We start from the raw sequence: 17,490 nt of genomic DNA, 5'->3' as shown, positions 1-17,490 counted from the left end.
GTCGGGTCATTCCGCCAATCGACCCTGTCGGGTCATTCCGCCAATCGACCCTGTCGGGTCATACCGCCAATCGACCCTGTCGGGTCATACCGCCAATCGACCCTGTCGGGTCATACCGCCAATCGACCCTGTCGGGTCATACCGCCAATCGACCCTGTCGGGTCATACCGCCAATCGACCCTGTCGGGTCATACCGCCAATCGACCCTGTCGGGTCATACCGCCAATCGACCCTGTCGGGTCATACCGCCAATCGACCCTGTCGGGTCATACCGCCAATCGACCCTGTCGGGTCATACCGCCAATCGACCCTGTCGGGTCATACCGCCAATCGACCCTTTCCGGTCATACCGCCAATCGACCCTGTCGGGTCATACCGCCAATCGACCCTGTCGGGTCATACCGCCAATCGACCCTGTCGGGTCATACCGCCAATCGACCCTGTCGGGTCATACCGCCAATCGACCCTGTCGGGTCATACCGCCAATCGAGTCATACCGCCAATCGAGTCATACCGCCAATCCAGCCTATCGGGTCATACCGCCAATCGACCCTGTCGGGTCATACCGCCAATCGACCCTATCGGCTCATACCGCCAATCGAGTCATACCGCCAATCCAGCCTGTCGGGTCATACCGCCAATCAAGCCTGTCGGGTTATACAGCCAATCAAGCCTGTCGGGTCATACCGCCAATCAAGCCTGTCGGGTCATACCACCAATCAAGCCTGTCGGGTCATACCGCCAATCAAGCCTGTCGGGTCATACCGCCAATCAAGCCTGTCGGGTCATACCGCCAATAAAGCCTGTCGGGTCATACCGCCAATCAAGCCTGTCGGGTCATACCGCCAATCAAGCCTGTCGGGTCATACCGCCAATCAACCCTGTCGGGTCATACCGCCAAGTGGAGTTGAGTGGGAGGGGGAGAGAGAAGAGGAGGAGAGAGAAGAGGGGGGTGGAGGGGAGAGAGAGAAATGAGGGAGGAGAGAAAAGGGAGGATGGAGGGAGAGAGAGAGAGGAGGGAGGGAGAGGAAGGAGGAGCGAGGAGGGAGGGTGAGGGAGGAGGAGAAAGGAGAAGGAGGAGGAGCAGGGAGGAGAGAGAAGGGAAGGAGGGTGGCTAGATATGGTGAATCGTTCACCAATCGCTAGATATGGTAAATTTGGTCAGATTTCACTCCAGATTTGGACATTATTTAGTCTACAGCATCAAATTCTCATATCCGAATCCAGATTTTGATGATAATGTCGCGCGATTACCCCTCGGTTAAGACCGGGGGATCGCGGATGGACTCGAGCTTTAATGGAGGCGTTTTCTCCCAATTGATGGCGAACCAATACACGAGTCGGGATGAACTATGCCGACTTACCTCCACGGCCGCAGGCGTCTTCAACCTGAAATCAATGAATAAATCAACCAAAAAAAAAAGATGTAAAATGTACAAGAAAGAAATATTTATTACGGAACCCGAGAACAATGGAACCGTGCTGATAAATAAGTAAACCCATATATCGGGACGTCCCCGCACAGATTTCAAATACAAGACAAATGGGAGAATATGAAAATTAACGTTTTGTTGTGTTTGCGAATGCGAGCCTATCTCAGTCTGGCAGTGTCAAGGATCGTCTGGCTCGAGCGCGTCGATCGACGCAGCTCCGGTCGGCGGGAAGTCGGCCTCGTTCCACCCCCGTTCACGCTCCACCAGGCCCAGATACACCGCTGCACGGCAAGCCTCGCCCGTATGCTCGTTGTTCGCACACCAACGCAGGGAATAGAATCGACGGCGTTCCTTCTCTCCACCATCTTTCGAACTGCTTGTTCCTCCACCAAAGTCCGAAGCAAGAGAAGGCCCAGTGTGAAGGGACAGTCAGGAGCAAGAGGCCAAGGGAAGAGCTCTGGGCAGGAAGGAACCAGGGACGAGAAGGCAAGGGAAGAGAGAGAAGAGAAATGCTGGCGAGCGAGGGGTTTTACTTGCGGTATTCCGAAGTCTCTGGCGCTTTTTCTCCAATCAGCGCGTCGCTTGTTGCGTCCTCCTTCGCGCCCTCCACACCGACTGGCCGAATGTTAGCGCCTTCCGCACTGATTGGCCAAGTTGTCATCGGTCGGTGGCCAATCAGTGTGTCGCTCCTTCACCTTCCTTACTCCCAATCATGGGGAAGCTTTTTGTCCCTTCCCTGACCAATCACATGTTCTCCTGGGCGTGGCTCCCAGCATGCCTGGCACGATGTTCCTCTACCATGGTGTACCACTGCGTGGTCGCTGCCTGCTTGTCTTTCCGGTCAGTTCTTATGGTCAGTCATTGTAAGGAGGGAGGGAGGGGGAGGATTTAATTAATGTGTGCACTAAGGGCCTATCTAATGTCTACAAGAGTGCGTTGCCATAAGGGACAAAGGGTAGGTCACAGGTTTCACATACAATTGAGTCTTATCCTTATTCCCTATAACTATTTATCGCCGGATCATCCTCGTTTGATCACAGGTACACACTTAATCGGACATTCGGTCTAGACAGGTTCTCTACTTATTTACATCGAGGTGGTTCTAGCTACCCACGACAGACGAAGCATGATACCTACACAGAGCGACCTAGATCTAGATATTCCCTTCTACCCCAAATTCATAATATGCTTAAATTATGTAATGATAATTAATCGATCGTGTTTCCAAGGCAAGGCACGTTTGAATAGGCAGAAACAAAATGGCGGCTTAAGAACCCAGCAAGGTGCAGTGGGATGACCAAGATGGTGGGCTGCCATATTGGTAAGCCACCAAATCGGGTTTTTTTCTTATGAGCACCTCGTTAATCATCTTCAAAAAGGGTGTTATAACACACCCAAACACCCAGTTTTCAGCCTTGCACTGAATCACTGAATTCACCCATTTGGAGGTCCAGGTGTATGCTTGCAAAGTTTGGGGCCGCTAGGTTTCATTGTTTTGGAGTTATGGAGGAGACAGACGGACGGACGGGCATTGCCTTTTATTATTATGGATTGAATTTAGGATGTACGGGTATCAATACAAAATCACAGAACTACATATTAACTATAAGAGGTAGTTAAAATTTTATACTTATTAATTTTTTCTTCAATTTATTCTTATGTAGCTTCTCAATTTATTTATCCTTTCTTGAATTCCCTTCCATTCCCAATGTGCCCTTTAGGACCCGTTGCGTCGAATGTTCTTTATACTGAACATGGATAGAAACTTTATACAGAACATCAAGGATTAGAAATAATAGATACACGTCCCAATCAATTTGAGCCCACCGTGTCCCGCTTTATTAGCCAATGGCGAAGGATACGGGAAAACAGTGCATTGCCTCCGGTTATACGAAGCCACAGAGGCCACATATTTGGAGTGGTATAAATAGAGCTATAAATGCATACCTGTACGCAACTCGCCGCTGACAGCGGTCATGGCGGGACGCAAGAGCGAGGACACGCGGGTTCGAGCTCCAGGTGAGCGAAACAAATTATTCTTAAATATGCAAGTTTATGGGTCGAAGGTGGGTGACACGTGGGCTTATTGGGCTTATATAGTCCAGGTACAGGTACATATAGTCGTGGGCTTATATAGTCCAGGTACATATTCACACAGGTTTAATCGAGATGTTATATACACCCTAGCTTCACTACTGTGAGATGAAAAAGTGGAAATGTATAGGCTACTACCCTTACTTTTGGGGGGAATTGTGCAAATATCCACAGCTGTGCAATGTGTTGCGATTATGACGTCACGACGTCTGATAACGTGCCGAAATACATTTCAATAAGTTCAAATGTCATGGTGAGAGTGAAATGAGTTAGCACATTTACCTGCAGTACCTTTTGTACGCGTGACGCTGTTTTGTCCATGTTATATGTCTAAGAATGCGGTAAATACAATTGTAAAAACACGGACACGCAGGTACAGAAAATCTATAGCTCCATCTGATGATAAAAAGTGAAGTATAAAACCTGCTCCTCATTTTTGTGAGATTTGTGAGACCTAATTCCAAATGTCCCGTTCGAACTTTGTCCACGAAATGACTGCCTAGGAAGTGCTCCATCTTATTAGAGGATTGACCATTGGTACAACTGAGGTTTCTCGAGTTTCCAGACCTCAACCTGAGACATGATGCAAGAGAAAATAACTTTCCAGGCTGCCTTCTAAATCAAGACGCCATACCAAGCCGGACTATCATCCCTCAGCACCTCTCAACTCGTCCTCAATGTATACAAAATATCGTCATGTGATGGAGATTTATTATTTTACCTCCTCTGTTGCACTTATAGAGGTAGTGATGGATAATAGGTGGAGCATACCACCTGGTAATCCTTCTTGAAGGCTGATCTCTAGGCCCTAGACCACAGAGGTACACACACTCCACTTTAAGCTGTCTAGCCTGGGGGTGAATCTCGACCCAGCTATAAAATGTCATCCCGATGTTTCACAAGAAGCATGATTCATAAATGTGTGTGTCATCAATCCCAGGGACGTTAAACTGACTTCACATCTGCCACCATTAGTTGGTGGATGTTAAAGAGTAGGCGACCTATCGCCGGCACCATGACCCAATTTCAAATCCCCGCTCTGACTACTGAGTCGGAATGGTGACCCGACCAGAAATTGTAACCCAGGGACTGCTTCAGCATCACCAACGCTCTGCTACAAGGATCATGGTAGATTGTGAGAATATCATATGGTACCTGTATCTTGTGTGATTTCCAACACTTCCAAGTTATGGGGGGAGCACAACCAAGCCTCATGCAAGCCAGATGTATAAACGCTTTGTATTTTAATATGTCTGACGACAGACTCCTCCACGACAAAACGTTCAGCATGCAAAAGAGCGAGAGGAAAAGAGAGAGGGAGAGAGATGGAGGGGAAGAGAGGGAGAGGGAGAACGCGAGGAGGGACAAAGAGAGTGGGAGAGAGGGAGAGTGAGACCGCGAGGAGGGACAAAGAGAGTGGGAGAGAGGGAGAGTGAGAAAGCGAGGAGTGAGAAAGAAAGAGAGAGAGAGAGGGGGGGAGGGGGAGAGTGAGAAAGCGAGTGAGAAAGCGAGGAGTGAGAAAGAGAGAGAGAGAGGGGGTGGGAGTGAGAAAGTGAGGAGTGAGAAAGCGAGGAGTGAGAAAGAGAGTGAGGGGGGGGGGGGGGGGAAGTGAGAAAGCGGGGAGTGAGAAAGAGAGAGGGAGAGGGGGGGAGAGTGAAAAAGCAAGGAGTGAGAAAGAGAGTGAGGGGGGGGGGGGGGAAGTGAGAAAGCGGGGAGTGAGAAAGAGAGAGGGAGAGGGGGGGAGAGTGAAAAAGCAAGGAGTGACAAAGAGGGGGAGAGAGAGAGAAGAAGAGAAGGAGAGGAGAGAAGAAGAGAAGGAGAGGAGAGAAGAAGAGAAGGAGAGGAGAGGAGAGAAGAAGAGAAGGAGAGGAGAGGAGAGAAGAAGAGAAGGAGAGGAGAGGAGAGAAGAAGAGAAGGAGAGGAGAGGAGAGAAGAAGAGAAGGAGAGGAGAGAAGAAGAGAAGGAGAGGAGAGAAGAAGAGAAGGAGAGGAGAGAAGAAGAGAAGGAGAGGAGAGGAGAAGGAGAGGAGAGGAGAGAAGAAGAGAAGAGGAGAGGAGAGGAGAGGAGAGAAGAAGAGAAGGAGAGGAGAGAAGAAGAGAAGAAGAGAAGGAGAGAAGGAGAGGAAGAGAGGAAGAGAGGAAGAGAGGAAGAGAGGAAGAGAAGAAGAGAAGAAGAGAAAGAGGGGGAGAGAGAGAGTGAGATGAAAGATCGAGAGGGAGTGAAAGAGAGAGTGAGAGTGAGAGAGTGAGAGAGAGAGAGAGAGAGAGAGAGAGAGAGAGAGAGAGAGTGAGATGAGATGAGAGAGTGAGATGAAAGATCGAGAGGGAGAGAGAGTGAGAGTGAGAGTGAGGGAAAAAGAGAGTGATAGAGGGGGGAGAGAGTGGCAGAGGAGGAGAGTGAGGGAAAGAGTGAGAGAGAGGAAGGGAGAGACCTTTGTCAGTCAAATTTGCTACTGAAGTTGTGAACTATTGCAAATCGAAATGGAACTATAATGTATCTATAGCCATAAGAATTCATTAAAAATAAAATTGGTTTTATAGAACGAGTACTATTCATGAAGCGACGTATTAGGGGGGAGGCTGCTGGGGACTAAAGTAGCTTGACAGCAGAGTTATCACGTTGCAGTAAGTTTAGTCGAAGAGCAAGGCGATGGCAATGCAGGCAATCTACAAGCACAGCCACACGGCTCCCTCCAAATGGAGCTCTTTTTGTCAACACGTGACCATCTGTACCTCGAATGGTGGTCAATCGCGATCGTGATTGGCTGCACAGATATTACTTATCCAATAGATCGAATAGAATATAGCTTTCTTGCATTGTGTTGTTAAAATGACCATTTGTTGAGCATTATTATTTGCAAAGCTCATTCAGGTGATGGTCGCGAGGTGTGTGCACTCTCCTATGTGGTGCCATTTCATTGCTGTCTATTTTTAAGTTGCTATGAAGTCAATGCCAATCATGCCTCACCTATGACAGCGACCATAGCCAACAACTCACTTAATGACCATCGCTCTTTAAAAAATGTGAGTACAAATATAAAACCTACCGTGGCAATTTAGAGAAGGCCTAACAATTTATTCAAGGAGCAACCTCTTACTAGAGGCAGTTTTAACAGCTGTAAAGAAATACAACAAAGCAACAGCAAAAACAGGTAGCTTCAACAGGTATCCCAAACTACCTTGCCAGTTTCACCCTTGTTCCGGGAAGGTCGGAATCAGCGCAGAGCCACAAGCCCTGTAGGCCACAGGCCTGCCCCAGGATGAGCGCAGAGCTGAGAGCCATGTAGGCCACAGGCCTGCCCCAGGATCACGGCAGAGCTGAGAGCCCTGTAAGCTGTAGGCCACAGGCCTGCCCCAGGATCAGCGCAGAGCTGAGAGCCCTGTAGGCCACAGGCCTGCCCCAGGATCAGCGCAGAGCTGAGAGCCCTGTAGGCCACAGGCCTGCCCCAGGATCACAGCAGAGCTGAGAGCCCTGTAAGCTGTAGGCCACAGGCCTGCCCCAGGATCAGCACAGAGCTGAGAGCCCTGTAGGCCACAGGCCTGCCCCAGGATCAGCGCAGAGCTGAGAGCCCTGTAGGCCACAGGCCTGCCCCAGGATGAGCGCAGAGCTGAGAGCCCTGTAGGCCACAGGCCTGCCCCAGGATCACAGCAGAGCTGAGAGCCCTGTAGGCCACAGGCCTGCCCCAGGATCAGCGCAGAGCTGAGAGCCCTGTAGGCCACAGGCCTGCCCCAGGATCACAGCAGAGCTGAGAGCCCTGTAAGCTGTAGGCCACAGGCCTGCCCCAGGATCAGCACAGAGCTGAGAGCCCTGTAGGCCACAGGCCTGCCCCAGGATCAGCGCAGAGCTGAGAGCCCTGTAGGCCACAGGCCTGCCCCAGGATGAGCGCAGAGCTGCGAGCCATGTAGGCCACAAGCCTGCCCCAGGATCACTGCAGAGCTTAGAGCCCTGTAAGCTGTAGGCCACAGGCCTGCCCCAGGATCAGCGCAGAGCTGAGAGCCCTGTAGGCCACAGGCCTGCCCCAGGATGAGCGCAGAACTGAGAGCCATGTAGGCCACAGGCCTGCCCCAGGATCACTGCAGAGCTGAGAGCCCTGTAGGCCACAGGCCTGCCCCAGGATCAGCGCAGAGCTGAGCGCCCTGTAGGCCACAGGCCTGCCCCAGGATCAGCGCAGAACTGAGAGCCATGTAGGCCACAGGCCTGCCCCAGGATCAGCGCAGAGCTGAGAGCCCTGTTGGCCAGAGGCCAGTGCAGTGTCTCATAGAGCTGTATAAATTGTGAGATCGATGCTAGTTTTTTATTTTACTGGAACTCGCATTCGTTTCTTTTGGGAATGCCTCTCATTGGACACGGACTGCATTCTTCTGTGAATGGTGGAGTAGCAGAAGCATAAACGGCCATATTACCAATTCTTTATGCCTGGAATCATACTATAACTGAGCAAACACGGATGTCACCAAAACTCCAAAATTGACATTTAACAGTTCTTGAGCCTCCATAGAGGTTCCCAATCCGGTTCTACCTCTGGTTATACCCCAATACTGGCCTTAAGTGGCCAACTAAAGCCAGACCAGCAAGTACTTTGGCCTTACTCCGGTGCACATACTCCGACCCGAGCTCCTATAAACTGAGAAGGGAAGGGAGTGTCCACTCGTTATCTCCATGCTTTTAGGGGGAAGGAAGGAGGAAATATCTGGTCTTGTCTGTCATGCTATCTCCTCCTAAATGGTTGGGCAGACATATTTATCAAACTTGGTAGCTATGATCACCAATTTTCGGCCCTGTCTGTTGGGCAGGGTCAAAAAACAAGACATGCCTGCCATTCTGGGCATGCATTAAAACATTTTAAAATGAAACTTTGTACATGCAATAAACGTTGGGGGACACACAAAATATGTAGTGATATCTTTGATTGACCCCCGGTTCATGCCCCAGGTTGTGGGGACTTAGGGTCACAGGGATCTATATGAGAAAAAAATAGATATTGGGTCATTCCTGATGGAACGTTTTGCCATCTTTCAACTTTTTTTGAGGCGAGACGCGTGGGGATTTGCGATGGCGTGCCATCGACTTCACTCCAGTTTAAATTGTTAAAATAATAAATGGTCTTACCTGAAACCGGTGTGCGTGTGCGTTCCAGACGATTCTCAAGGTGAAACCAGCCACTGGGATATTCTACTTCCCATATTCAGTCTCATTCTGGTCATAATCACATTCCCCATCTCAGTCTGGTACTGCATCAAGGTAAATAAACTCTTCCTTACCTTTAAGGAAAAGTGTTGTACAGGCTGAAAGTGTGATGCTGAAAGAGGTTCTTGCAATATCTTCTTTTTCTTTTTTTTTAACGTACAATGTCACGTGGTGAAACGACGTCAACAACCCTATAAACGGATGCCGCATACATACAGTGTCCCATTCTCACACAGATAGTAAAGGAGTATGAGAAAGCCGTGATCTTCCATCTGGGCAGAATCATTCCTGACTGCCCCAAAGGACCAGGTATGGCAATTTAGGGTATTCACAAAATGCAATACAGCAGATACTTTTGAAATCCCAACACTCTGCCTTTCGATTGTGTGAGTATAACTTCCTGTCCTGTTTGTCCCTCAACCGTATCACAGCATCTCTGATCATTATTCACAGGTTTGCTGTGGGTGTTGCCCTTTGTGGATCATTTCATAAAAGTGGACATGCGAACAATCTCATTTGATGTCCCAACACAAGATGTAAGGACATAGATTACCTTGTAAGGTACAGCACTTTTCACTTGTAGTATGAACCACCTCCGATGTAACCTTATTAATCTGTCCGTGCAATGTCGGACCCCAGGTTCTGACTCGAGATGCTGTGACCGTCTGCGTGGATGCTGTGGTGTACTACCGTATCACAGATGCCGTTGCCATGGTATCCAACATAATTCATGCCGACATGTCCACACGTCTCCTCGCACAGACCTCTCTGCGGAATGCGCTGGGTGCTCGCAGCCTAACAGAAATAATTTCTGAGAGAGAGGTTATCGCACAAAGCCTGCAGGTAATCATCATGTAAAATCTAACAGTTGCTTTCTGGCATCAAATAAGAAAATGCCACCTGAAGCACTGGACAAAGTCCGTACATTTGTGTGTTATAGGTGACCTTGGATGAAGCAACCGAACCATGGGGCATACAGGTAGAGCGGGTGGAGATCAAGGATGTAGGATTACCTCCACAGCTTCAGCGGGTCATGGCTGCTGAGGCTGAGGCCACAAGAGAAGCGAAAGCCAAGGTGAGCGATTTGGAAAGAGCAATGGTCGTGGCATTAAACCCAACTGAACATTCAAACTCATGATTCAATAGACTTCGTTAGAGTCAAAATGACTCAATTCGTTGACCTCTATAGTGACACCGGTGTGCACATTTTCAAGGTGATCGCAGCAGAGGGTGAGGTCAATGCTTCCCGGGCACTGTACGAGGCTGCCAGCGTCCTGGGCACAGCCCCAGCTGCCCTCCAACTCCGGTACCTGCAAACTCTATCAAGTATCGCCTCAGAGAAAAACTCCACCATTATATTCCCACTACCCATGGAGCTCATGCACAATTTCTGGAAGAAGCCGGCGGCCTAGCTTCAGACCTAGTCTTCATGCAACAAATGTTTGCAGAAACGGAGTTATCCACCACATGTCCACATCCTTATTCCATCCCCTCAACAATAAAGGCCTTTACCTAATTATATACAGCGGCCATTTATATATTCCATATGCACAAGGTGGGCAAGGAACCTCGGTTTCAGTAGTAGTAAATAGATGTTCCCCCTACATCACATTGAACTTTACTCAGTAAAAAACAACAACAATGGTAAATGTGATAACACCAAGTTAAAATATAAACATTCCTCAAATTTTAGCACTTGGAGGACACGGTTCAATCGCTTGTGGAAGGCACAGCACCGCTCATGAAACATGGCGAATGAGAAGCTAAAACTCAGTCACAAGCTTTTGGAAAGTACAAAAAGCATTGAATAGTTTATCATATGAATCACGGAACCAAATGAGTTTTCTTTTGGCCTTAACCACTTCCTGCCATTGATAATCACATAAGAGTTTTACTCCGCATTGTCACCAAGCTGAATGAAAACCTGCTACCGTCCAGGTGTATCAACCACATGTTCTCTCAACCACAAGTCTCCAAATTAAACAACTTCCCTGTCAGATTTTATGACATGAATTCCTCCAGACGTTTTAAAACGATCTTCGTTCGAACAAACTCAAAATTGCTCATCCTGTTGGGGGGAGTGGGACTCACTTTTAACGTGTCCAAAATTTACAACCTGTACAAGTTCAAGGATTCGCATGAAAGACAAACCCAAACGGTGAAAGGAAAATTTCACGGTGGTCGGCAACCACAAATGGCTGCCTGGATCACATCGGCAATGGGGTTTGGAGCATCACTACCAACGATGCCGAACTTTGACCTGGAAGCGTCGTCGAGATAGCTCAAAAGAGCTTGATCCAACCTTTCAAACAAGGAATTGCAACAACATCTGAATAACTATCAAAAGTGCTTGCAAAACTAACACGGACGAGCAGAGCAGTAAAACTGACCAAACTCGTGCGAATCCGGTTTACTTTGCCTCTTGAAGGAGGCCTTCACTGGTTACTCTTGCAACAGGTGACTAACACTGCAGTGGAATAAACAAGCCAATTGCAAACATAAAAACAAGGTGCAAGGTTTAGTTGGCATTTGTAAAAAAATAAAAGAAAAGGCATTTTGCTTGTCAAATCGATATGCACCGTATGGTGACATTTTCACTTGCCCTGGGCATTTCTAATGTCGCGTTGAACGTGTGCCATGTATTTCGAGGAGATTCGAGAAGGATTGAGCCAAACCTTCATGGGAGTTCAGTGCTCGCCGTCCCACTACGTACCTCGACAGGCTTTGCTTTTATCGACTGGCAGCCGACCACTTTGCCTTTCCCTTGCGTCAATTTACCCTCCTCTAGACCTTTACAATTTTGTGGTTGGCTGTGTGCCTGCAGGATGGTCTGAAAACGGGAAAGGGGACAATCTGTGCGTATGGCTAGCGGTTCGAAGTGCGTGCGGCTCGCACGGAAGCCTTCCGCCACCAACGTAGACAAGAATTTATTCATCCTGGAAGAATGAGACAAACAAAAATGATTTACAAAAATCTCCATCACCTTAGGCATGTTATAAAAGCTTGATGGAAGGAGATTTTAGTTATAAACACGAGTGCAATGTGCACAGCTTGAGGAGCTGCATGTATAAGGTGCAGAGGCACACCTTGGCAAGTTTCCGTTCTTCTCTGAGTGCCGGGGTAAGCTGTAGTAAAATGCCGGGTGATCAGAGGGCTCTCCACGAGGTTTCTTGGACTGCAAGGTTACAGATGCCTCCTGCTTCCGCTTTCCTGGAAGAGCAAGATTAGGATATGGCAGTCATGCCCCCACCACCTCTTCCAACCCTCTGCCTCCCCCCTTCTCCTCCTCTCCCACTGCCCCCTCTAAGTGAACAATCAATCCCCCATCCGACAGCACAGGAAGCAAAGGGTCAAATTATCAAAATGCCTCAGTGGTGCAAATTGCACCACTGAGTGTAAAGTTAAACTCTCAGTGCACCTGTCGTTTCGGTAAGCACGTTGAAGGTGACGCTGGAGGAGTTTTCAGATTCCTGTCCTGGAGATGTGCTCACATTTCCTGTAAGCAGATGAGTTACAGAGTAACTGTACTCGATTCATAAATTAGCTCAATGCTTGGGCAATTTAGAAAAAAATATGCAAAATCTGGTCACATAGGCCAAAGTACAACTTTCGCATCCCTCTTCCAACCATAATTACCTGTTACATTTGATTGATTCCGGCTCGATTGGTTACACTCCACCTCGGAGCACAAGGTTTTCAGGAGGGGCTGCACATCGGGAAGTGTGCTCCGTTCCGCCTCAACCAGCATTTGCCGCAGGAAACCGGCATTGTACAAGGAACCAGCCCTGCGGGACAGGCGAATAACTTGTACAATAGGTATAGACAATTGGTGGCAAGGAACCCTCAAAAGTTCCTGCAAGAGTGAAGTCAATGAAAGATGACAAAAATCTCCACCAGGAATGATGCAATATCAAATTTTGAGTTAAAAAAATTTCTTCCATTTTGATCCGTGACCCCAAGTCATATTTCGTTACATATTTCATCCGTGTCCCCTCATGTTGATTGCATATACAAAGTTTCACTTTAAAATCTGCCCAGAAATGGATTTTTCGGTGTTTGACCCTTTGACCCTAGGGGGCATGCCCAAAAATGACGCACCTCTTGCACCTTCGTGTCATGTGGTGATCATAACTACCATGTTTGGTGACTTTCTGCCCAAACATTTAGGAGGAGACAGCATGACGGACAGACAGAAAAAGACGGACAGAGCCCATATAAAATTTTCAAAAAGCATGGGTATAATAATTGTCACCTTCTGTTGTTACATGTTTTCTACATTTTATTTAACACACAGCAATAGTATCATGGCTGTACATTTATGTGCAGTATTCAAGAGATGACGTGACGCAAGTAGAGAACCATAAATCAGTGTGGACATCTCTGGACATAAAAGAAAAGAAAGCAAGCGTTCCAATTAAAAGCAAGGAAGAGCAATCAGAGATTGCAGGCCCTCACCAGGACGTGTTTGTGTGGTTTTGTCTTTTGGTTCCTCGGGGTCGTTTGGGTCTCACAGTCTTTGGGGTCTTGTGTCATTTGGGTATTCGCAAGTCTTTTGGGTTCTCTGGGTCTTCGGGTTCTCAGGTGTCTTTGTGGTCTTAGTGTTATAAAGAGTCTTGGTGGTCTTAAGGTTGATAGGGGTCTTAAATGGTCTTTGGGTTATAGAGGTTTTTTGGGATTTCAAAGGGTCTTCAGGTTCTAAAAGCTCTAAGGGATCTAAAGGGTTGAATGTAATTAATGCACATACTCACATTCTATGTGGACAAACAAACAAACTGAGGCAAATACAATACCCTCTCACCCTCTCCTCAGGCAAGGGTAATTATGGAGAGAATTATTCTATTTTGGGTTGTCTTCTCTCAAAAAAAAAAAAAAAAAAAAAAAAAGAGAAACTATATTTATATGTCTTTCAATCCTGACAAATCTTTCACCATATCTCTCTCCAAAAGGACCGTCTGGGCAAATCCTCCTATACTTTATTAACAATCCTCTTGAGAAAGTTTAGTCATACAAACTATTGTGTCTCACTATCAGCCATGATCTTGCTTGGACTAAAACTATTGTGTCTCACTATCAGCCATGATCTTGCTTGGGCAAACCACATTTCAACATTGGCCTCCAAAGCCAGTCACGGATTGGGCATCCTCCATTGTACAAAGTCCTTCCTTGCCACACCTGAACTCCAATCCACTGACAAGGCCTTTATCCGCAGTTTGATTGAGTACTGCTCTCCGCTCTAGGCTGGCTCCACTGCCTCACATCTTGCTCAGCTTGATGCCATGGAAACCAAGACCTTCAAGATCATTAGAATCTCCCGCAATGAAGCTGAGTGTATGAGCCTATCACTTTCACATCGGACAGGTTGCTGGTTTTTGTCTTCTGCCACCTGTTTTCTGGTTTTGTCCCCCTGTCCCAGGTTTCTGCAGGCTGCACACGGTCGACCAAAAGCCCCCTTCTGGTGCAACTACCTAAATCCAGGATCACTGCTCACCTCAACTCATTTGTTCCTCCTTTTTCCACCTGTGGAATCAACTTCACATCTTCTACAAACACATTCTTCCTTCCTGGTCTTAAAAAAAAGCTGTTCACCACCCTCTTGGATCACTCACTTCTCCCCTCCGCCCCCCACATCCAAAACCATGATCTCTACTACCCTCGTTAACCCCTACCATCCCACACCAAACCCACTTCCTTCCAAAAAATTTCAGTTTTTCCTTCCCGAGAGTTTGCTTCTGTATCCATCTTGTCCAACCCGTGCATACTCCTTATTTGACCACGTCTCCCACTATTTTGACCTTCAACCCTGCTGTTGGTGTTTTCCTCCTTTCTACTTTTGTGTTCTGATCAGTTCAACGTCCTAGCTTTTCCATGAGCCTCGTCTTTGAATACAAAAATAAATAAATAAATAAAAGGCAATAAACTCGTAAGATTATTGGTGCTTGACTGTTTCCAGGCAGTTCCTATGTGGCCTAAACTAGGAAGGTTTTTTTTGCACTTGGTCACAAAATTTGGTCATTTCATGAGGAATAGGTTGCAACTCATCACATTGGTCTTGTAGGAGGGAGAAGGAGAGCACAAGAGAGAAAAAGAGAAAAAGGACAGAGAAAAAGAAGAAGAGAGAAAAAGGGAAAGAGAGAGAGAGGCGTAGAGAAGGAGTGGGGGAGACAGAATGGTAGGTCTTGGCTGGATTTACATTCATAACTGTTAAGCTGAATGTCAGTCAACACAGACAGTTAGTTAACAGACACGTGTCATGGTGTACAGACTGTTTTGGTTTCATTGCAAGATGGCTCCTTGTGGCCAAAAAATTTTTAGAATGTGCATTTTAGTCTCCAATTACAACGTGTGTTAGATTTCAAAATAAAAATCCACACGGAAGAGAAAAGTTTGGATGAAAAATGAATAAACATAGAGGGAATGGAAGAGGAAGCTGCACCCAAATGTCTCAGGAATTGCGTGGAAGGGCCTTATAAAGACTTCGTGAACTACCCGCAATTGTTTGTCTCCAAAATGCTCGATTCCCATTTAGAAAAAGTGAAACCACATTTGAGAGGTTTGATTCCACCTCTTTGGCATTGGGAGATGCTCTGCTTGTTCCGCACAGCTGATGGGTGAGACTGACGACAAATTATGCTCGATAAAACCTAACTCCGTTAAAAGTGGCATTAAAATCTGACAGTTATGCATGCTATCCCTCATGCTTGTCAGTTTAAGCTTGCATTCAGTTTTCAGTTATGGATGATGGTCTGGAGGATGAATGATAGTCAAATAGTGCACGAGATTCAAATGATAAAACTCTTCATTAATCAAACAAGTTCAGCCCAACTGCTCTGCTGATGTTATTTACAAGTTTATGTTTTATGTGCTTATCCTTTTTCAATGAGAACAGGTAATTAATCTAAAATAGTAAATAGAGGTTGTGTAGCTGTAGCTATGACCGCAATATTCATTCATCGATTGGTCGTGGCACTGACCAATTGGGTGTGCCTGTTTTCCCAGCATTGTTATTTGTGTCTATTGTTATGGCATCGATCCGCATTAGCAAACACCGGTCCATCTAGTTGGTGCGGCAGATCGCCCGTTTTCCTCAACTCGTGTTTCCTCACCTCTCGCAGTGGTGATTACAGTGGGGTATCTGTATCCCACGCTTTCCTCACCTCATCACTCACCCTAGTGATTACCATATTGATTGCAGTGCCATCCTTGACAATTTATATGTTTCTTTGAGACTCCTCAGACACTAAGTGACCATCTGTGTTTGGTGGACCTATACAAGTACTCTCGTCGCCCGTAGGGCAAGGGTGTTTGCAAGTAAGAACTAGAATGGCACTCAGTAGAGAGCATACCTTCATCTGGTGAACAGTTTACGTTTTGTATCTCAGAGTAGATCAGAAAATCACAATACAGAATCACATTTAATCAAAATCAATCAAAGGAATCACCATAAGTCCAGTCTTTCTTACTCTGATCTACAACCTCGTTTTTGCCAATATCACTCAGTGGTGAAGAATCACTTTAAAAATTCTACGAGTGGGATCTGGATCCTGACCTTCACCAAAATTGAATCGAATAGTCCTAGTCAGACACCCAACCGGTCCACCAAGTTTCATCCAAATCCGTCCACAACATTTTAAGATATCCTGCTAAGTATCGTTTTTCACCCGATCTCCAAATGGTGAAGAATGACTTAAAATTTCTAGTAGCCGGATCCGAATCTGGATTTCCATCAAAATCTAAGCATTTTGTCCTTGTCACATACGCTACATCTCTGCCAAATTTCGTCCGAATCCATCCACAACTTTTTGAGATATCTTGTTCACAAAGGGACAGACAGACAAACATACAGACGGGTGAAAACGTAAAAAAAATCCATCCACCTTTGGTGGTGAAGGTAATAACGAACCAAAAGAGTCCAACAACGGAGTAATTTTCTAACATGCGTTTGAGTGCAAATGTTGAATGTGTGGGCAATCTTACCAAGCAGGCCCCAATAGCAGAGCAGAGCGGCCAGGCATGCTGCGATGGCAATCACATGGAAGCTGGCGATATGGCTCCTCTAAACAAAAAAGGAAACACTGTAAGGTGTCGTCTGGCTTCCCATGTCAAAGTGTGGTTAATTCAAGGCTTTGGTTCAAATAATTTCTCTGATATTTGAACCAAAAACCTCAGGCTCACAAATCATATGATGAACATATTATGCTTACATTCAGTTCTCAGTTACGAATGATCGTCTTGTGGATGAATGAAGAATGAATGAATGAATGATCGTTTTAAGGCCATTTTCCCCGCTAGAGCGGGGGTTAGCCTGGTTGTGGATGAATGAAGGTCAAACGATAATCACATAATTAATCAACCAAGCTCAGCCCAACTGCTCAACTGATGTTATTTATAAGTTAATGTTTTATTTGCTTATCCTTTCCTAATCATCACTGGTAAACAACAGCAACAACAAAACAGCTTCACCACAGAGTGCTATTGGTAACGGATACAATTCAAACGAGGATGGGAGGAATAATTAGCTGAAGTACCTTCCAGCATATTGGTATCTCTCAGGAAAAGGCGCTCTTCACACCACTGGCAGTGCAGGAGACGTCGAATGCGTCGCACACTTTGATCCGCTTGGGCCGGACCTCGCAGCACCCTCAGAACCACCAGAACAAAGTGCTCCAAAGCAACGGCTAAAAGGACCTCCACACCCTTGTGGCACCGCGCGGCGGCCCTGCACATCACAATCAAGTAGAACTCGCACAATGCACACACACCGGTACTCACCAATATG

At 46.8% G+C, this 17,490-nt stretch overlaps 2 protein-coding genes across 3 annotated transcripts in view; one reads left to right on the top strand and one right to left on the bottom strand.

The window, feature by feature from the left end:
* The first annotated feature begins 3,377 nt into the window (after positions 1-3,377).
* LOC137433169 (stomatin-like) lies at positions 3,378-10,235 on the top strand. Its single transcript, XM_078783645.1, has 7 exons — positions 3,378-3,452; positions 8,665-8,768; positions 8,951-9,023; positions 9,168-9,250; positions 9,354-9,557; positions 9,655-9,789; positions 9,929-10,235. Exons 1-7 carry the CDS (start codon positions 3,410-3,412, stop codon positions 10,124-10,126), a joined length of 840 nt encoding a protein of 279 aa, XP_078639771.1. The 5' UTR covers positions 3,378-3,409; the 3' UTR covers positions 10,127-10,235.
* A 48-nt stretch (positions 10,236-10,283) lies between these two features.
* Positions 10,284-17,490, bottom strand: part of TRMT1L (tRNA methyltransferase 1L) — a 56,230-nt gene continuing 49,023 nt past the window's right edge. For both annotated transcript variants that reach the window (XM_068125051.2, XM_068125052.2), the window contains exons 11-16: positions 17,240-17,430; positions 16,689-16,767; positions 12,351-12,499; positions 12,133-12,210; positions 11,801-11,924; positions 10,284-11,650 (exon numbers count right to left, since the gene is read on the bottom strand). In XM_068125051.2, coding sequence (XP_067981152.2) covers positions 11,392-11,650; positions 11,801-11,924; positions 12,133-12,210; positions 12,351-12,499; positions 16,689-16,767; positions 17,240-17,430 — 880 coding nt within the window. In that variant the 3' untranslated portion in view covers positions 10,284-11,391. The remainder of the gene's footprint in view (positions 11,651-11,800; positions 11,925-12,132; positions 12,211-12,350; positions 12,500-16,688; positions 16,768-17,239; positions 17,431-17,490) is intronic.

The sequence above is a fragment of the Myxine glutinosa genome, chromosome 8 (genome assembly GCF_964187855.1).
Source record: "Myxine glutinosa chromosome 8, kmMyxGlut1.1, whole genome shotgun sequence".
Classification (NCBI taxonomy): Eukaryota; Metazoa; Chordata; class Myxini; order Myxiniformes; family Myxinidae; genus Myxine; species Myxine glutinosa.
The sequence above is the reverse complement of the archived record's forward strand: the minus strand, read 5'-3'. Positions and strand labels throughout refer to the sequence as shown.